Source organism: Astatotilapia calliptera, chromosome 3, assembly GCF_900246225.1.
Source record: "Astatotilapia calliptera chromosome 3, fAstCal1.2, whole genome shotgun sequence".
In the NCBI taxonomy this organism is placed as follows: Eukaryota; Metazoa; Chordata; class Actinopteri; order Cichliformes; family Cichlidae; genus Astatotilapia; species Astatotilapia calliptera.
The window spans coordinates 4650028-4671482 of NC_039304.1; the positions used below are offsets into that span (position 1 = coordinate 4650028).

Consider the following 21455-nt stretch of genomic DNA (forward strand, 5'->3'; position numbering starts at 1 on the left):
GACTGGTAGTATGTGAATAAAGCTCAATGTAGTGGAAGGAGGCCATGTGCTACAGACAGACTGGCAGGCGTTAGCAAAGTTGTCAACACCTTTTTTCCTCCCCTTCCTTCTCTCTTTAAAAAAGTGTTCTTCAGTTTCACTTTGTCTAGTCTCTGCTTTCATGTTTCTCTGTTTTGCTGTAATTCAAACACATCTTTGTATCTAATTGTAACCCAGATGTTTGCCTTGCTCTGATGAAAGGAATCCTATTTTACACAAGATGCTGTCGTGCCGCTGTGTTGTAGTGCAGATGCATTGGTCTGCACTGACGTTACTTGTTTGTGGGATTCAATTTATGAGCAAATATTGTTTTTGATCTGCAAAGCTTCCATGTTTAAAACGTTTGTTGGGGGTATAAGAGTGACAGCAACTATCAATGTTCTACTAAAATTAGTAACCTTATCAAATCAGTTGCATCTCCAAATGGGCTATATAACCTCACAATGCTTTTAACCTTCTGGAGTAAATGAACACACCAGTGCATCCAAATTACATCACCGTGTCAAGATGACCAGCAGCAAGCCGCAGCCTCACCAAGTCACCGCTTCAACTTGTGTGGAATGAGCAGATTTGATGTACCAATCTTTACATTGGTACATTATACATTTTCGATGTATAAAAGTCCTACAGCAAAAGAAATTAAAAAAAAAATGAAGCTAACAAAATAACGATGCTGATGTTGCCTTTGTACTGGACACATCTCACATGACAGAAGCTTTTTAGATATTCTGTGATTCTTGCGCTGTTAATATAAATTAAAAGAGCAAAAATGTTGTGTTTAGTGTTATATTTTAGATCATCTTAATAGATATTTAGGATATTCATTTGTTAATTTGTCATTTCTAGCTTCATATTGCAAAGCGCCATCTTTTAAATTAACCCTCTGATGTCTGTTTTTTCCCCACATAAAAAGTAAACTAATAATAGAATGACTGATATTTGAATACACACATGCTGCTAATTTCAAAGCTTTAACTCCTGAACAGAAATGTCCTTTTACTTACAGACCTACCTCTCTTTCCCCCTTATCCCCACTTTATTTTTTCCAGGCAAGGAAGAGTCAGTAGCCACCTTCAAGGGCAACGAGTTCTTCTGCTACGACCTGTCCATGACACCCATCCAGAGCAGCACCGACGAGATCACGCTTTCCTTCCGAACGCTGCAGCGCAACGGGCTCATGCTGCACACTGGCAAGTCGGCCGACTATGTAAATCTTTCCTTGAAGAGCGGCGCGGTTTGGCTAGTCATCAACCTGGGCTCGGGGGCCTTTGAGGCTCTGGTGGAGCCTGTCAACGGCAAGTTCAATGACAACGCCTGGCATGATGTGCGCGTCACCCGCAACCTGCGCCAGGTAAACACTGTCTGCATCATCCGAGGCCGCAGCAGTCAGGATTGTGCATCTGTTTGCCACACACGCTATCTTTGAATCATTGTCTTTTTTCTCTCAGCATATGGAGAATACGTTGAGTCGTTGTCTTACCTTTCTCCTCTCTTGCTTGTTTTTCTTCCTTTCTGTCATAACAGAAGTTTCTTTTTTGCAGGGTCAAGTTGAACAGGAGGACCTTTTCTATTTTCTATTACTATTTTAATGCTTTTTGTTTCAAAGATGAACCAGGCGACCAATGATACATGTCATCTTCATGCCCCTGTCATGCAAAGGCAAAAGATACGAAAAACATGTGACAGATAACATTATAGTTAACATGCATGAAATCAAAGAAATCCAAAGATTTATGCAATGTTCTTATTAATGAACCAGGAGGAGAAGTGCTCTGCTTAGTATGTATGCACATAATTTACTCAGGTACACAAATGGAATGCACCACAATTTATCAAAGGTGACAATGCTCTTAAGACCTTTCTGAACAAATTACCTAACACATCTTTGCAAACCTTTAATGGTAGCTAATGGAAAACAAAAGAACACAGGTTTGTGTGTAATCTCTGTGACATACCGTGGGTCTGTGTATGCTAGAAAGCACAAAGGACATGCATCGACAGTGAACTCTCTGAATACTGGACCCTCTGGATGCAGCAAGTCATCAATTGGCAGGTGCAGATACCAGCAGCAAGATACAATCAATTTCACTTACACCTGCCGTGCTTACTTCTTCACATTTTTGGGAGGAATTGTAATTGGAATAAATGGCTTGTCAGAACTAATAATGGGCATTGTAAGCAGTCTGGATGCAAAAAAGCCTAGCCTGAATACATTAACACAAAGATGGTGCATCAGCTTCTTTATGTTTGTCTTCAAAAATATCTGTGAAAAGCAGTCAGTAGTATTAAGCCACTTCTAGACAGTGGAGAACTTCTTGTTGTACAAAAAGCATGACAGCAAAGTGATTCTTAATGTGGAATAAGTGCTGTTAAATTATAGGGAATTTTTTTATGCTAACCACACTGCAATTTGAGTCGTATTGCAGTAATGTTCTTGGACATTTCAGTGCGGTAAGTTAGTCTGACATTTGTAAAGCTGATCTTTTATTAGCATATGCTGTACTTGCCTTAGGATAAAGGCAAAGGATCACACACTCAGAAACACACAGGCTCCATTTAGACACCCTGGCTCAGAAATGCACACATGTACGGACAAATGTGTAATCAGCAGAGCGAGACTAATGTAATGAGTTTGGAAAGCCAACACAAGTTTAAAAATTTACAGCATGAGCCAATCCACCTACCACCTACTGCACCATAATGATCATTAGGTAAATATGACATATGCCATACACATACGCACTTGCTACACTGACAGCATTATTGTCTGTCTGGAGGTTTGTATGGTATGCCTAGACATTCATGCCTCATTATGGGCATGAATGTCATGATCAGTTTTGGCTGTTAATGATTTCTTTGAGCTGGTCTTTTTCCCGTGTGGAATACGTACATTTTTCTTTTTTTCTAATCCACACATGATCAAAAGTATAAATACAGGCTAATTAGCTTTATGGGTGTATGGTAACCTCTGATTACAACTGTATACACTGTCTACTCCTGTTCATGACGCCCATCCAGAGCAGCACTGCAGCGCAACGGGCTCAAGCTGCGCACTGGCAAGTCGGCTGACTATGAGAATCTTTTCTTGATTGGAAAAAAAACATTGAGTTATAGTCAGTCAAGATAGCCTCATAACATATTTAATATATCTGGGTCTTGAAACTAGTAAGCATGTCTAGTGAACTAGATATTCTATGAGAACGTACATTGTTTTATTTCTATAACTTGGTGGAGAAATCTTGACACAAAACTTTTCAGATTTTTTTTTTTAAATACTGAGTAATAAATATCTAGTTTTCTTCTGTTATGTAAAGTTCTACACATCTTTAATGTATAAAAACTAACCACCCACATCATGTTCTCGAGGCAGTCTCTATTGACTGACAGTCCAGACTGAATCCCCAGTGGATCTTTGTAATTGACTTAACAGGCACTCCTAATGTTGAAGAGCTCTACGTTTACACTGGACACTTCCCATGAAGAGACACTTAAACAGAGATATCAGTGACACTGACCACCTCTGACCCAGCAGATCAATGACTGCGGACATGTTTCCGTGTAGAATACAGTGGCGTGTGGCATCAGATGTTCTTACAGTCCTATTCAGTGCATTCAATTTTGAAATTTAGTCAGAAATGACCAAAGTTTTTACCATAGTCTATCAACAGTTGGCCAATTTAAGCTCAAATAATGAAGTCAATAATTTTCTTTTATAAATTTTACTTACAGTTTAATAAGTTGGACTACAATCCCAATTCCAAAACAGCTGGGACACTGTGTAAAATGTACGTAAAACAGAATACAATGATTTGCAAATCTCATAAACACATATTTTATTCAAAAAAGAAAACTGAACGAAAAGAAACTAGAAAAAAAAACTATTAGAAAAAGGCACTGGGTCATTTTGAAGTTGAAGGCACTCACCTCAAAACATTTTTGGAAAAGTGCCATGGGTGTTCTTTATTGTAGTTTTGATGCCTCAAATGTTTTCAATTGATAAAAGGTCCTGAAGGCCAGTTCAGCACTCTACTACAGTGAAGCCATGTTGTTGTAATAGATGCAGTATGCGGTTTAGCATTTCATGCCTGAAATGCACAAGGCCTTCCCTGAAAAAGACGTCATCCTGTAAATACGTTTATGGATGTAATAATTGTATACAAATATAAAACAGTTGTCTGAGTATATGAGGATTAAGGTGAATGTTATACTCATTTGATCCTACTCACCTAATACTACTTAAAATTCCCTGCACATAACAGCACGTGTGTGATTACTATTAAATAAGAATTGTAGAGACTGGTTCATCAGCATGTGCACATTTGGTGACCTTTACATAAATTAAGTTATTTAAATTATATTATCTGTTCCTTAAATGCAACTGAAAATGTGAACAGTCACTTACACAATTGAAACCATTGTCTTCTGCTGCCTATTGAAGCTAACATGATATATTAAAATATAGCCACCAAGCTACCAAATACTAGCTAAGGTCATCGTACTGAACCAGTGGTGTTCAAAGTCTCATCCATTATGCGTCTACTGTTCTAACGTCTCTTGCAATGTCATGCATATCTACGTCTGCATCAACAAGCTCCAAAATAAGTAAAGCCTGTGAGCTCTTACAAGCCCGGCCGTCTCTCTGACTCTCCCTCTCCCTCTGCATGTGTATATTTGCTGTCTTTCTCCACAAAACCTATGAATTTGTCAGCTTTGTGCAGGATAAAATGAAGCAGACAGAATTAGGTGAGGTGATAGGGACTTGCTGCCAAGAGAGAGAAGAGAAAGGGGAGGGGTGGGGAGAAATGGGTATACTATATGCCTAACAAGCGATCACAGCTTCAGAGCTCCCCTTGGTGGTAACCGACAGTACTGCAAGCATCTGTGAAGCGAGGGTAGTCTAATCCTAGTGGTGTATATTTGACAGACAGGTGAGTGCACTCATCTTGACCTTTCATCAGTGCAAATCTCTAAACTCAATACACAAACATGCTCACTCATACATACACTATTCACTTACACTTTGGTTTAAACAACTAGCAAGGCATCCCTCCCCCTCCCTCTGCATGGTTGCTTACCATCCTGGATTTCTGGTGACAGTTCTCTCCTGTGGGATTCCAAACACACAGCAGAAAAAAAAAGACAAAGATGGAAACACTCATGTCAAGGTGTCCTAGAAAATTATAAATATATCACACACAGCACCAAAAAAGAACTGAGAACTGAAAAAAATGGGTCAAATATTAAGTTTGCAATGCCACACTAGTTTAGGCCTCTCTCTCTCCTAATGCATCCAATTTTAAATAAAACCGCTCATTTCCACTGTACCATATGGTCAGTGAGCATTGATTTTCAGATCTTTTCAATTCCTTGTACGAGTTTCCCAGAAGCCCTGCAGACATAATAGGTGCTTGCCATTTACTTCTAAATGATTGTTTCTTTCTCCTCGCTCCTTACATTACCCAGAAAGTGGTGCAAACTGCCATCATGAAAGCTGCTCCAGTGTTCCCATTTCTGCTCAGAGGAGTCTGGAGGGATCCCAGAGGAAGCTTGGGTGACAGTACATATGATTCTCTGTCTTTTACTGGACACATACACTCCTGAAGTGGGAATCTGTCTTTTATTGGTCACTGAAGGAGAATGTAGTTCAGATTCGAAGCCTAAGAAAAAGTATGGAAATTAGAGTTACAATTGGCAAAACAGTCTGTGTGTTTTACAGAGCAACAGTAGAAAATCCAGGGCTTGTGATTGGCTATGTCTTTATTTGATTGCTTTTTTTATAGCACAGAAACAGGACAGGTTAACGCTGAACAGAAAGCTCCGACAGCTGTTTACTTGCATGAGCATTATCCCCATAGATTTAAAAGTTAAACAAAAAAAGCAGTGTCAAGCATCAGCTGTAAGTGTATGATGTCTGTTTTGTTCACGCATGATAAATGAAGGACAAAGGATTAAGTGGAAGCCCAGTGTATGCAAGCATGTAAGCATTTTTCCTTAGCAGGCCCCTGGCACTTGGTGGTAAGTGCATGTTTCCATCATCTACCACACATATGCACCCATTCTGTGATTTGTTAAGAAAACTATGATGCAGTTCCAGGGAATATGTTGGACGGGCATCGCTTAGTATACTTATTTTTATTGTTGGAGGGCAAACTTTCTGTGTTGACGATTACTTGAATGATCAAAATGGCCTACATACTGTAATGCTTAACAGGCATTTGGGTCCCACAGGCCATCAGAGGAAATATGAGACACATGCTGACAGAAGGAAGGAAATAAACACTTGTATTGCTGTATTTTTTGCTTGTGGGAGAGTGAAAGAGCAGTTTTGTGCACAACAGAGAGTGGGGAATGAAGTGCAGCGATGGCCGGGGGAGGGGGGGGGGGGGGCACAAAAGGGGGAGACAATGGTTTGTTCTGTAGTACAAACACAAGAACAGAGGAAAGCGTTCTTTTAATTCCCCAATGTGACTTTACAATCAAAAGATTCAACATCCATTGAGTCCCAGAACTGGGTCTGTATCTTATCCAGCGCCTAGAGAGAGCGGGAGACCTTTGAACTCAATATCTCGTTTTTTTTGCTATCCCATTTTCCTTATTGTGTCACTGTCACCCTTTCCTCCCTTTTCCTCTCTCACCTTCGACATCATCTGTCCTATTCTCTTTAGCTAGGACAGAATATGACTCTCCCTTTCCGTCAGCCTTGATGTTCAAGTTTCCCATCCGTGCACCTCACCATATAACTGCAACAAAGCAGCTATAGAATTAATGAAGGGATCAAACAATTTTTTATGTTCTAGTGCGTAGTGTATAGGTCTGATGTTCAACGGCTGACCCAGAGTTCATCTTGAGCTGAAGGGCTTTGATTTGTACGAGGGTCGAGTTAAGCAAAGGTCATGTTGAATTCCAATCTTTCACACATACAGTACAGCAGGCGTTGTGCACTGCTTCACATCCTTCAGAATGCAATGAAACGACTGGGCAGATTTCTTTCCTTTTTTAAAAAAAAGTGCTATATGAAGTGCTATCTTTGAATTTAAAAAAAAGTTATAGTTAGCTTAGAAACAATGGAATCACAGCTATTATCAAATGAGAGAAAATGCAATTATAATTATTTTTCAAGGGGATTTAGTTACAAAATGTAGCCCCAAAGCCACTATGTGCAGCAGCAAACCCTTTGGGTTCTTACCAGAAACAAAGAAACAATTAAGTAACCTCAAATAAGGCACAAATCAAGGAAAACTTAGCATTGTCTTTCCAGCAGAAAGAGAGAATACACTGCCATAGTATGGAAGGTACAAACAAGCTCGCTGCTAAATGCAGCCTCTCTGAGCCTTTTTACAACAATTCCGATAATATACTGGAGATAGCCACGCTCCACAGGGGGAAGGAGTGTACCTAGATGCAGGAGGATCAAACCACAGTACTCACTAGTGCCACAAACAAACACGTGCACAGACAAACCCCATTAAACCCTGAACTTCGGCAATTTTGCATGCAAGTCCTCCGTAACGGATAGACACCGGTGCTAGCTGCATGCGTTCACATTATGCGCACAGCTCACATTATGTTTACACACATCCTTTCACTCTACCTAAGAAAGGTTTTAAATTCCAAAAGAAACAGTCGCAGTTGAATTGCTCAAAATGACTGAAAATCCCAAAGCTTCTTTGTCATTGTTTTTTGTGTTGAAAGCATTACTTCTTCTGAAATGTGGTATTGCTAAATGTACTGTAGCATACCAAAGCCATGCACTCATTTAAATGTAATGCCTGTTACTGTGACATTACAGTATGTATATATATATATATATATATATATATACTCTAGAAAGAGAGGTCAAAATGCTGTCCCTCTCCCTTTAATCAAATCTAGATGCTAGTACACTCCCCCCATTACCTGCTCTTTGTATATCTGTCTCAGGCTTGTTAAGAGTGTTTTTTAGCCTTTTCTGTAAGGCATGATCACCTGCAATAATCTTCTCTTTTCTTCATCCTCCATCCGTCCAGCCCTCATCCACCCTCCCCTCTCATCCAACCTTCCTCAGCCAGAATTCCTAAGAGAGGGCCAATCAATTTCTCTCCTGCTCATCTTGCCCACCCTCTCTCTCTCATTTTCACTCTATCTCTCGGTTCCATTCTTTCCAGCAATTTGTCACTTAGCAACGGTGTCTGCCATGCTGTTGGGTAGTGAATCATCCCTGGCTGCAGTCCTGCATTAACCCCTTTCCTTCAGCTTAGTCCTGCCATTAAATGCTGTGATATTATTGATAAACAAGTGGTTGAAAGGTTTGGGAAACATAATGCCTTCATCCCGTGCGTGTAAGTGCAATAAGAAAAAAGAAAATGTTGCATGACAGTAGCAAATTAACTTAATGATTGACAGGTTTCTGATTGGTTCCTGATGCAACTGGAACTCTGGGCGTCCATGCTATTGCCAGCTATCTCAATAATGTCAACATATTTTAGCAAAATGAATCATCGAAGCTCTTCTAGCTAAATCAAAAATGCTATTTAGAGTGTTCGTCTATGCCAACACACACAGCACGCACTTTTATGGTGATGATAGAAATTGCTTTTCAAGACAAGCATGGGTAGTGGATTTGTTTGATGTACAAAATGGCACACTAACACCCCTGTAATCCGCTCTCCATTTTCTGCCAATGACATTTTAAGTATTTCTAATGTGTTCCAGCCATGCTGAGAAGATATGGGGGTACCGTCATCATGTGCATGTAGGAGGATGTGCATTTAGGATTTTATTTTTTTTTTTTTTAAATATCGTTGTTACTTCTTCTTTTCTCCACTGTGTCGCTTTCCCTATGCTGGTTGACACCTCAAGCACAGGTCCTATCTATGCATTTCCTAAATGACAAGCACTTCATGTTAAAACATCAGCTCAGCTGTTTGATACCAATGGGGAGGGGGGGGGGGTTAGTGCATTTCAGAGGGGAAGAAAACTCATTTGCATCACATCTCCACTGCATTAGCATATGAGCCTGCATTTCCACACACTCTCAGTCATCAGCCTCATTTGTCACTACCTGCTCCAGCACTTTAATGTTTATTCATCCCTCTGCCTCGGAGACCTATAATCAGAAAACAGATCTATGCACCATTAGCACATTCAAACAGGTGGAAACAGGTAATAAAACACTGGTGAGACAGAAACAGGTAAGAGATTGAAACAGAGATTATGGTGAAACACAGGATAAGTCATGAACAAAGGAAGTGAAATAGGAGAGAGGGGCTTGTAGGAAACAATAAAACACTGGTAGTGAACATATTTGAATGACACAAAATGGGTCTGTATGGAAAACCGAGATGTGAGCATCCAAATGCATCCATATTAGGACAATGCATTGTTTTAATGCAATTAAACTTCCCATTAATGGAAGTTTTTCCTACCCACTGTCACCAAATGCTCGCTCACAGAGGGTCATTGATTGTTGGGGTTTCCTCTGTAGTCTTTAGCTTACATTGTAAAATGTGTTGCTGTGATTTGGCACTACGTACATAAAATACAATTGAACTGAATTTTAATTAGATTTTATCTGCTCTGGATTTAGCTGTCAGCTTTTAATAACATACAGTCTAATCCTGTCACAGTCTGTCGTACAGTTATTGGTGAAGAAACTGGCGTCTTTATTACGGCTTGTGTCCAGGTTGTCAACACCATGCTACTTTTTATAATTCAGTATTTGTGCAGAATCCTCACTCTGAAATGACACCCTTTCACTTGAATCCTCAGGGACAAACAGCAGAGCCTCACACCTTTACAGCTGATGTCCTTTGTTGCAATTTGTTTTTTCTCCGTTCAGTTTCATTCTCGAAAGTCCCTTTTCTCATTTCATTATGCGCTCGGTTCTCTCCAGCCTAGCTGCAACATTTTATTCTTATGAAGGGTGCTCAGAAGTGCATACGAAATATAAACAATTATGAACAGCTTGAGCTACTCTCTCTAAAACATGCATATTCATGTTCAGCTGCTATAGCAGCGCGCTCACAAACTGGATCAAAACGCATTTTAAGAGTCAGAGGGAGAAATAAATGTAAACTATTCATTTCATCTTTTATTATAAATTCTTATATTGCAATGCTTTGTTTAGTTAGTTGAGCCATCTGTCTAAAAAAAAAGAATGTGAGCATTTTCTTAGACTGAGTGGCATTTCGAGAACTGTGCCTGGCGACAACTGTGGCACAAACTTGGAGAAGAAAAGCATCCTCAGAATATTCCAATGAAACTTCAATTAGTGTTTTTGTTTTATGGAATGGACGTTCGAAGAAACATTGTAAAGTACATCTTTAAAAAACATGTGATTTTGAAACTGGAAGATTTAAAATTCTCAGCCATCACACTTGTGGATTGACCTTGAACTTTGCCTCTTTTGATGAGAATGTGATCTGAAAAGAAAGAAGAAAGACGGCGATGGGAAAAGAGAGAATTATGACCATTTACACCATGTCTGTGTTGCTCTGCTGCAATTTTCACGCACTTATACTTTCCTACACCCACATAGCTATGCAGAAGCACACACCCTCCTGCTGTTTGTTTGCAGACTTTTCTCTGCTGTAATTGGAGTGACATTTATATTTGCACCTGAAGCCTGTCTGCCAGTTTCCATTACTTGGAGCCAGACTTGGAGAGATGGAGACTTGACTGAATGCCACATGATTGGAATGAATGCAGAACCAAATGTACCTGAAAGAGCTATTTTGTATCGAAGCCCAGCTGCACGCCGTATGACAGGGTCACCTGCAGTGTCTGTGTTAGTGACGACAGCCCGATACACCACACGCGCACAAACAGCCAACTGGGCACAAAGGTGTATATAAATGCATGCGCACAGTCATGGCTGCACCCCCCCAAAAAAAATCCATGTGTCACTAGCCACTAATTCAGGCTTCAAATTCTAAGACAAACAGCACCTATTTCGACCATTGCAATATTATTGTTATTCAGTATTTTGAAAGGCTTGAATTGGAAATTTGTGCGAGAACGGTCATCAGTCTTAGAACTTTCTCAGTTACAGTGATAAATCTATCTGGCCTGGGAATCTTGGCTCCACGGCGCTATCCATTGATCATTTGCAGAGCTTTGTCATTAAATATTTATTCAGCTTATTCGCTGGTGGCCACAGTTCAGTAGTGGCCAGCATGATGAGTGTGTAAAAGATCAGCAACCAACAAAGCATCATTTTACATCTCAGCTAACTCTGGCTGGCATCCTGTTGGTTTTCTCCACACAGTGACAGAGACATGTCGACTGTTTCACCTGTAAAGTGCACCGCTACAAAGCACAGACAGTAGGTACCATGTTTATATTAACACAAGCTCATTTCTAGACCTTTCGTACTTCGGTATCAGATTTAGTACATGATTCGTCAATTCGGGGGCCCTTTGAGACAGATGCAACACAAAGTTGTTTGTCTGGGCCTGTGGTTGTTTACATGAGTGGGAGATTTATGCTCCATCAGCACATATCAGCATTCACAGTCTTTGTTTTCCCAGATGGGTCAATTACAGAGAGGGCAATGGACTGTCACAGCAGGAGCTCCAGGCATGCTGGGTTTGAAGGTTTAATAGGATGGGTAGATGAGGAAATACACTGTAAGAGAGTCAAATTTGCATTATATAGTCTTGCATTATAGTTTTCCAAAATCCCTTGTCGACTTTAATATTTGGCAATCCCAACAGCTCAGGTATTTCTGTAACGCTATCATCACCACTGCCACTAGCACCGACAGCCTTCTCGTATAGCAGTGTTGCAAACATTTCTAAAATGTCTCAACGCGCAACAAAGTGGGAAAATCAAGACAGAGAACCTAAAAACCAACTGGTTTCCATACCATTCTGTCTGCCACATGAGAGCAAAAGTAGAACAAAAGTTTAATTTTCTGCACGATTGATCTTGACTGTGGAACGCTAGTTTAGCAGTACTTAAGGTTGTCAAGCCTGCTGTAAAAAGTCTATACAATGGTTTTGCCTCTACACATCGACTTTCACGCTTGACTTCTAGTCTGGTAGTGTATTAATTTTGTGCTTTCCATTTATTATTATTTTTAAATCATATCACCACTCTAAATCCCGGTGTAGACTTTCTTTTGCTCAATGGTTGAGTAAACCAAAGCAAAAAAAAACCCCGAAAGGTTGTAGTAGCATGCTAAGCTTTATCAGACCACCTCAGTCATAATCTATAATCCATGACTGAGCATGGGTTGACCATGTTGGCCTAAAGTGGGCATATTATAAACCATTTTTGTCACAAATATCACAATTAATGTTTTAATTTTTAGCCCAGAAAACCACACATATGTTCAATGTACAATTCATTTACACCCATTGTGTCAGTTCTGTTCCTAACTGTGACTTTTAATGGCATTGAGTATAAGTCTGTGAACTGCTACTGTGAGTGATAGGGAGGAGCAAGGAATGGGACCACATGCAGATGACTGCAAGGAAATAAGTTAATGTGGATAAAAATGTTATTTCTACATTTTTTTGAAAAAAAAGTTCACATGTCATTTCCTTGTTCTTAATTTATATGTATATAGAGAGTGTCAAAAAGGACGTTGCAGTTCTAAAATATAGATTTTTTTTTCCATTTGTTTCCACAGTTTCTGATTGTCCCAGTATTAAAGTTTTACCTACCACCCTTTTAAGATTCAAGAGGAAAAACCTGCGCATACAGATCTGTTCACGAGACTGGGCTGTTCATACTGGTTTTGAATTCACCATCACCTTCAAACCTTAACGCAGTTGATGATCTACAGGGAAAAGAAGAGAAAGGTGGAGAGCCTGTCTTGCACTGGCAGTGACCTATGTATCGTACAGCGGTGGTTTGCAGCCACATTGTTGTTGTCATGGTTTCGTTCACGGTGGTGGAAGACTGGAGTGTGAGAGTGACAGATGGTGTTGCAGCACCTGCAGTGATGTGGATGTTGTAAGGGTCTATTGTGGTGAAGAGAGAGCTGAGTGAAGATAAAGTTGTCATTTTACTGGTACAGTAACACAAAGATGTGGTGGTGGTAGTGTGATGGTGGGGGGCTGCTTTGCTGCTTCAGAACCTGGGCAACCTGCTTTGATTTGTGGAACCATGAATTATGCTACCTACCAGAAAACTGGTGACCAAGTCTTGAAGAAGCCTAGTCTGATTAAATCTGGATTAAAACCCCTCCAATGTGCCTGATTTAAAGCAATTCTGCAAAGAAGAGTGAGACAAATTTACTCCAGTTCTTGTTGGCAGGGACGGCACGACCAGGTAATCAGTTTAGAGGACAATACTTTTTCGCATATGGCAGGTAGGTTTTTCCCCCTCGTGTGACAAAGTGTGACGAATATGCAAGAAGAAAAGAAATCAGGAAGTGGGCAAATAATTTTTACATTATGGTAGATTTACATTCCTGCCCTCAGGAAAAAAACATTTTCGTATGCAAAAAAGAAAAGAAGAGAGGCAAAAAATATCTAATTTAGTGTATGCATCATTTACAGACCTATACTCAGCTGTTAAAATTGTGTTTTGTCTACAAGTTGAGGTCCTTGTATTTCAGCATCTAGCTAGCGCTAATGAAAAGGAGCGAGCATAAAGCGGGGAACATAGTATGGCAATTTCAATTGCAGTGTTTCTCTCAGCTCAACAGGTTTTAACAAACACAGAAAAAATATGTGCAGTTTGTTACACAGTGTGTCTGCTAGCTAAACATGATGTATTTCCCAGGGAGAGAAAACAGTACGAGATAACTCTACTCAGGATTAAGATGTTGGAAAAATGGGGCAGAAGAGGAAAAGAAAGATTATTTTAACAGCTAAGGGCTGCTCCGTGGCATCTGATAAACTGGAAATGTAAAGCTAACATGTGTTATTCAAAGGCTGCATGAAAACACTGGGCAGGTTAGCTTGCCAAGTATGTTTTTTGTTTAACTAGTAAAGCTCAGAGCAGCACAGGCACACAAAGAAAACCTACTAGAGCGCTTAAGAAAAAAATGATTGTTGAGTAGTGAAGAAAACGGAACCACAACTACAAAACAGTTTTACTCCCGTGTACTAATATTACTTTATAATTATGTTAATGTCGCACGTTCAGTTAGCTCTGGACAAAAATATCAGACAAGCTGAAAAAGCTTCCTTTTACTTTTCTTACTTTGAATGCATTTCAGACTTGTATTTTTTCACTTTGAATTGATTAAACTTTAAATGTTAATTAAACTTTTAACATGTTTTTTTTTTTAAACAAGTGCTCTCATATTAGTAGGGTCCAGTTAAAATGGGCTAAATGTGTACCTACGATGCTTCCTAAAAGCCTCCTGGGTTAGCAGGAGGAAACCTCAGGGTAAACCCAGGATATGTTAGAGAGATTATGTATCTCAGATGGCTTGTAAATACCTCATCATCCTAGTGGAAGAGCTAGACGTGATTGCTGGAGAGAGGAAGGTCTGGGCATCTCCCTTTAAGCTGCTGCCCTGCTGACGTTCGCTCTGACAAGGGGGTAAAAACATATGTGGATAGTGTTTTATGTATGTTAAAAAAAAGCAAACAAAATAATGAAGTGAATTTTATTATACATGTCCCTTTAAAACCTTTACCTAGACCTACTCGGGAAAACTACTCTTCATAAAGCATTCCACCACCTATATTTAACCGTTTTCTATTATTTTCAAGGTCATCTGATTTTTGTGAAGGACAGACTTTTCACAACCATTCCAGGGCTGTCGAAGAACTGATAGTTCCAACAGATAAGTTAAGCATTCAAACATCAAGTACATGGGAGGGATTTAAAGCTGGCAAATGCTATCTTTTGCATTTAATAAGTTCTAATTCCTTTTCTCTTGCTGCATCACAGGTCATCTGTTTTGAAAGCTTAAGTCGTTGTCACCAAGTAAATAAACCTCTGTCAGGTCCATTTTTTAAAGCCTCCTATCATATCTATAATGTTTAGTAAGTTCAGTGACAGTGTTCAGAGAGTTCATTGTGGTGCTTATATGCAAATTTACACCCACCACTGAATATTCCTTTGCCTAATTAATGGATTAAGAGAAGTCATTAGACACAGTGGGTGACTGGTGACAGCACTTTATTGTGACCCCAGATCAAAGAGTGGGTGTGCTTGAAGCTTCAGTTTGGCCAGTTACCCTCATGGGAAAGACCTTCGTCATGGTCACCACTTACATTCAGCTCCCACACAGATAGCATGAATACACAGTAATCTATCCCACACACAGACACACTTGTATCATCTACAGCAGTGCTGTAGATGATACAAGGCTCACATACAAACGATGGTTGAAATTTCCATTATTTTTAATTTCTCGTCAGCATTACTTGGAGCTTTTTTTTAATATATAGTTCTTTTAATTTGACATTTTGCTTCTGGCAAGTTAATTCCTCTGTGTAAAATCTGATGACCTAACTGGGATTTAAGGAGAGAAACTCCTTTTACCAGTGTGTGTGTCAGCTGCGATCCTTCACAGTAGTTAAAATGTTAAAATCAATATGCAATATGTCCACTCTGTTCAGAGGAAAAATTCCAGAACACCATTTACCTTTTTGAAGTGTTAATGCTCCACTTGCATGGTTGAGTCTTAATGCTTTATGCACGGTGTGAGAAACTGAATTTTCTGTTAATGTACAACATGAAATTAAAGCCTCAAATAATGCAAAATTTTCATAAGATCAATGACGTGACATTTAAAGACAGAAGGACACTGAATGTACAGAAAGGACTAACGCGTCATTCCATGCTCACTATTTCATTTTTTAGGGACTGCGAGCTTTCCTCTTTACAGGGGAAATGATTCAAACGACTAAACGAACATCTATCTTTTTTAGGTTGTTGCAGACACCAGAACCACAGCGAACCTTTCTGTCCTTCTTTCTCTTCCTCTCTATCCTTCAGCCTTTCTCACTCTTTTAAGTATATCCTGAATTAATTCCATTTTCCTAAATGCTTATACTGTATTTTTTCCCATAATTGAAGATTTTTTTTTATTTTACAATGGAGTAATTTCTTTTTTTGTCTTCCCCTGCATACATCACAGCAGCCCTAAATGACTACTTGTGGGAATTTTGCTTATAATAGATAATTGCACCTTTTCAAGTCATCAAAAACGACACCCTACCAACAGAAAGCCCACTGAACAGATTAGTCTGCCAGAGTGAATACTAATACTGATGTACTTTTCCCTCATTCCCTCCCGCTTTCAAAATAAACCTCCCCATCAAAACTGCCCAAATCCCCTCTGTGGAAGTTGATTTGCTAACTCTTGTCTCTCTTACTAACATGGTTCAGAATTCTTCCAATTTGATTACTTTCGTGGGTGAATTTTCTTTTCCCTTACCTTTTATGATTTCAACAACTAACACTGTGTCATTCACGGAATGTAAACCATCTGTTGTTTTCTCTAATTAACTTGCGACTTACATACTAACAAATGTACTGTTATCCTTTTATACCTTTTATTTTTTAATGAATTTTATTTTGAAAATGACCCTTAAAAACGAAATAGTTGCTTACAGTTGCTTTCTTTATTTCTTTATTTGGATGTTCTACTACAGCTATATAAAAAATAATATTTTCTTTTTCACTATTCTTTTTACAATCAAATTGCCTGATTTTATCAAAGGCGATTCGTTTTTTTTTTTCTTTCCCACTTTTTTCGGGGCTTAGGTATGTTTTGAGTTTTTTTAAGGTTTGTCATTTTTTTCTTTCTCCTCCCCCTGTTTTCTCCTGAAGCACGCAGGCATTGGACACGCTATGGTAAACAAACTGCATTATATGGTAGATATCATTCTAATTGTCTTACACTTTGGTTTGCCCTGGGTTTTCCGTTACCTCTTTCTATTCTGTTTGCTTTACTGAAACTACAATCCTCCATCAATTCCAAGGTAGCTGGAAAAACTCCACCTTTCTGTTTTTATTTTAGCCCTCTCTCTGTATTTATATATGTTAACCGCTTTTTATTGCCATCCAGTTTCCCTTTCCTGTTAAGACTTAATGTTTTCATCCAATGAGGTCTGCTCAAAAGAAAAGATATAGGGAATTATATCAGTTTTTATTTTTTATTTTTTTGGTTGTTGTTTATTTTCTTTGTCTTTTCATTTGTTCTTCTTTTTAAACACTATCCGTATGAAGAAATAAAGAATCATTATGCAAGATATTTTCTCAATTTAGCATTCTGAAATTTTGATGAGAAACTATATTTTGTTAATCCCTATTCCCTTTTTTAAATTTATTTTGTATTTTTTTAAGAAGAACCCTTGAAGTGAACGTACACAGCAGACTTTTCAAGCAGCCTACTCTGGCCATTCCAGTGAAAGGAAGTAAAAATACATTTTTCACTTTCTGTTTTTTTATATCATTTTTCTCCCAATATTTTAAAAAGTGTGAGAGAAATGCCACTAAAGACACTGTTTTGCTATGGTATTTCAGTTAGACTCGTTTGGCATGTTATTGAGTGCCCTGTAATCTAGGTTTGCCGTCTTATGGTTTATAGAGTCATGAAGATTATTTACAGCTCTTGATTTATCGGTCAAAGCCCTCACTGTAAAGAAGGCTTCAAATGAGGGCTTGATCCCATTAGTGGCCTTAGGCTGATTTATGATCAACCTGGGGCTGTTCTCAGTCTTGTACCTGAACAGTCTTCCTCTCTTACACGACGATGTGCGCACGTAATAAAAGGTTTTCATGGACAGTTATTTCCCTGAACACAGGTGCAGGGGTGATCAGACAGTTTTACACTGAATAACCAGCAAAGTGGGGAAAGTTTGGCAAAATAACTCGTAGACCTTTATATTTAAAAATACGTAAACAAAGACGGACTGACAAAAGCCTTACTGAGATCTTATTTTACTAACTCCTATTAGGCCTTAGTACATAACAGTAATGCTGCCATCAGGGTGTAGCTAGAGCCAGCCTTACTTGCTTTCACTGGACTTGCCCAATCAATGAAGGAAACTGTCTGCCCATCGATGCAGACATAAAGGGAAGTGACTGGGAAAATCTGTGTACGATCGACCCCTCATTAACACTAACACTAACTTATATTTCTTATACTTTACTGCCCTCACCCCTTGCATGAAAAGACTCCTATCCTCTTCGATCTTCTTTTTGTTGTTGTTGTTTTTTGATACAAAGATTGCATTGAGTATATATGTATATGTATATATCACGGCTAACGTATATACATACATATATCAGTTGTCCTACTAAAATCAATATGGCCATAAGACATGTTAGCCACATTCTCCTTATTGTTTTTATTTATTTTATTTTATTATACTTTGTTTTATTTCTTATATAATTTTAACTTCAAAATTAACTTACTAAAATGAATAATGACCTCACACGTTATCTTGCTAAAACAAAAAAAAGGGAAAAATAACGAGGGGAGACAGATTTTCATTTTCTGGTGAATAAAGAATTGATGCCCCAAGGAATAAATCTGGCCAATCCATCAAATCCCATGAGTTGGAAAAGAAAAGTGTCATGTGCAGAAAGCCACTGTATCTGGTAGTGACTCACTGAGTCTTGGCTCAAATTTGACAAAAGTGATAAAGCAATTTTCAACTCACATCAGAAAAGCTGTAGTGAAATTGTAGCAGAGGCATAATGAGAACTGCAATCACGAGCAGATGTTTTTGTGTTTTTTCTGTGTCCAATATCATGAAGGACGTGGACAGTGGTGAAAAGCTATTTCCTGCTATCTTTGACCAGAATTTGAACATCTTCTCTCCCCTCTCAGTTTTTCCTATTCTTTAAAAAACCCTCTCATGTACGTGGATTCCATCTGTGATTGTTTACTCCGGTCCCATTTTCTCCAACTTCCACCTCCAAACTGAGTATCCAGTGGCTGTATTCCTGCACCATGTCTGCATGATTCTATTGGCTAGAAGTGTTCACATCAGCATTCTTATAGGGTGTAAATGCTGCTGTATCCCAGCACGTGTCAGTTTGTTGTACACGTGTGTTGATGCATTTTTTTATGTTGCCTTCTTGTCTAAAACCCCGAACACTAAAAGCTCTCTTGCTTTTCCTTTTCCCATTTGTCTGGTGTCGTGATGCCCTGCGATTAAATTCGCCCATTTTGCTGCATTTTGCCAGATGGTTTATTTTATACATTTCTTTTAATAGTTGACCTTTTTGTGTTGTGTCTCAATGAATTCTTCCTCCAAGCCCATCCTTCCAGTCATCTTTTTTATTTAAGTGCATGGCTTGTGTGTCACCCTGTTAGCTTGTATGGATTCATTTTGTTTCTTCTTAATCAAACAAACCCTTGTCACTTGAAACAACACATTCAGTCCAAATGTGGATCTGGTTTGAGCAATCAAATTGCAGAGGACTTTTAAAGAATCCTCACATACTTTTTTCACTATGACTAAATTGTTACTAATCTACTGTTTGGATAAAACCTTTGTTGTAACTGTACTAACAACCATTTTTGTGTCTGACTTCCCCTTACTTACAAAAATACTAACCGATTTTGTTCACCCTCCAACCCTTTTAACTCGTTTCGGCGCATAGTTTAAAACCCCTCTCTCTTGCGCAAATGGCACTCGCCCCAAGCTTCCCAACCCTCCCCCCATGCCTTTACTAACACAGGTTAGTTCGTCACCTCAGGGTTTACATGTCAAAACTCCACATTGAAGTTCAAAAATAGGGCTCTCTCCACTTGCGACCAGTTAGGACTTTTGACTCGCTGCCAGACACCTATGGAAACCCATCGCATGGGTGGGAATGCATTCGTTTCTGTGTAATATATTGTTTCAACTACTAAAGATAACACATTGTTCCTTTTTTTAAAAGACCTGTGACAGTAATCAGATGTTGTTCCAACAAGGGTAAGTGACACATTTCTATGTAAACATGTTCCCCTGCATGGATAAGTGTATTAAAGGAGTGATGGTACTGAAAGGAAAGAAATCTCTGACAAATGGGCCTTATGAAGATTGGATGGTCAAAATAATGGCTGTTGTTGAATTTTAGGTAGAACATGAAGCAATCGTGGGCGACTGATACAAAGCGAAAATTTATTTTTCTTATATGGAAACCGTACGACTTCCATGTGTACGTAACCAGTATCGTCTAGGCACGTTCTAATGTTCTTTTTCACTTTCATTTTTATTCTGTGGGTGAGTATTGAATCATTGTTTCTTATTTTCTTTAAATGTAAGTAGTTAATGTGAATTTCTGTGTATGCACATGGCAAAAGATTGGTGACTTGGCCCTATTCAATCACAAACTGATAGCAGACTGATTCCGTCTAATTGCCATGTTATGGTCATCTTGATCAAAGTCACTTTGTAGACAGCTGACCGTGGCTGCATTTCTGGTCCCCAGCTTTGAACCATTTCAAAGTCATCCAAGTTGGAAGTTTATTGGACATAGTGGCAATACTTTTGATTGTGCCACAGTTTCCAAATACTGTTTTCCCTTTTGTGACTGTAGCATAGAATTATGCTCAAAATGTCCATAGAAGCCACATCTGGTTTGGAATAGACTACATTTAAAGTCCAATTTAAAAAAAAACAAAAAACAAAAACTAGTCTGTTGGTAGATGCTGATTTATCAGGAACAAGTAGACATGAGAGAGTGGCTGAAAGCAGAGGTTAATAGCTTAAAAGAATCAAGTTCAGCAGCATGCGAGTGGGTGAAATAGATTGCTTCTTATGATTTGAACCCTAGAGCTGTGCCAATCTCTTCATAGTGTATTCAGCTTTAAACATCTTCATTGTGTCTTTTATACCTGGGGCAATCAGTTCAGCAGAGTTTAGCAAGGTCTTCTTAGTTTTCTGTATGTACAGGGCTAAACAGGTATCTGGCGAGCAGCTGGGTAAAACCGAGAATCCAATAAAGGCTGCAGCTGGGGCTTGAGTTAAGTCTGTGTATTATGTGCTGTATGTGCTGCTTGTTGGAGGCACACGAGAAAGGCCGGAAGAATGACGTTCACACAATAAAGAACAGCGAAGAATGCTAGAAATGTGCGAATTAATCTGATGCAGTTTTATATTTGTCATCCTTCCTTCCTAGAATTTTCACATCAAGCTTTGTTTCAAGAAAGAAACTGTGATCACACAATTACACCAAATAATATTCAGGCCATATGCTGTGTGCACCCAGGATGCTATTTTTTCCCCAGGAGAAGAAATAACATTATGCTGCCAACAACAGCATAATTTTGAAATTGATGAGAACGTTGCATATAAAGACAAATTTTAATTGCACTATTGCAATTAAAAGTTGGTCAGTTACTTTGAATGCACAAGGAGCTGCTAGTCTAAAAAATAGACTGATCAATCCACAGAGTCTAGTTTACTTTTTTAAGTTGATCAGTACTTATGCTTATAAGTGTTGCACACTTTGTTTAGTCAAAAGTCCAAATTTACATTTTTTCATTCTAATTTGAATTCAAAAACAACTCTCAGAGA

At 38.8% G+C, this 21455-nt stretch overlaps 1 protein-coding gene across 8 annotated transcripts in view; it reads left to right on the top strand.

Annotated features, from left to right (window-relative positions):
* The window catches only part of nrxn2b (neurexin 2b), a 700882-nt gene that overhangs the window by 311061 nt on the left and 368366 nt on the right, over positions 1 to 21455 (top strand). For 5 of the 8 annotated variants that reach the window (XM_026160309.1, XM_026160315.1, XM_026160297.1 and 2 more), the window contains 2 exons: positions 1089 to 1390; positions 16765 to 16809. In XM_026160309.1, the coding sequence (XP_026016094.1) occupies positions 1089 to 1390; positions 16765 to 16809 (347 nt within the window). The remainder of the gene's footprint in view (positions 1 to 1088; positions 1391 to 16764; positions 16810 to 21455) is intronic. The other 3 variants (XM_026160298.1, XM_026160323.1, XM_026160300.1) reach the window with 2 other exon arrangements.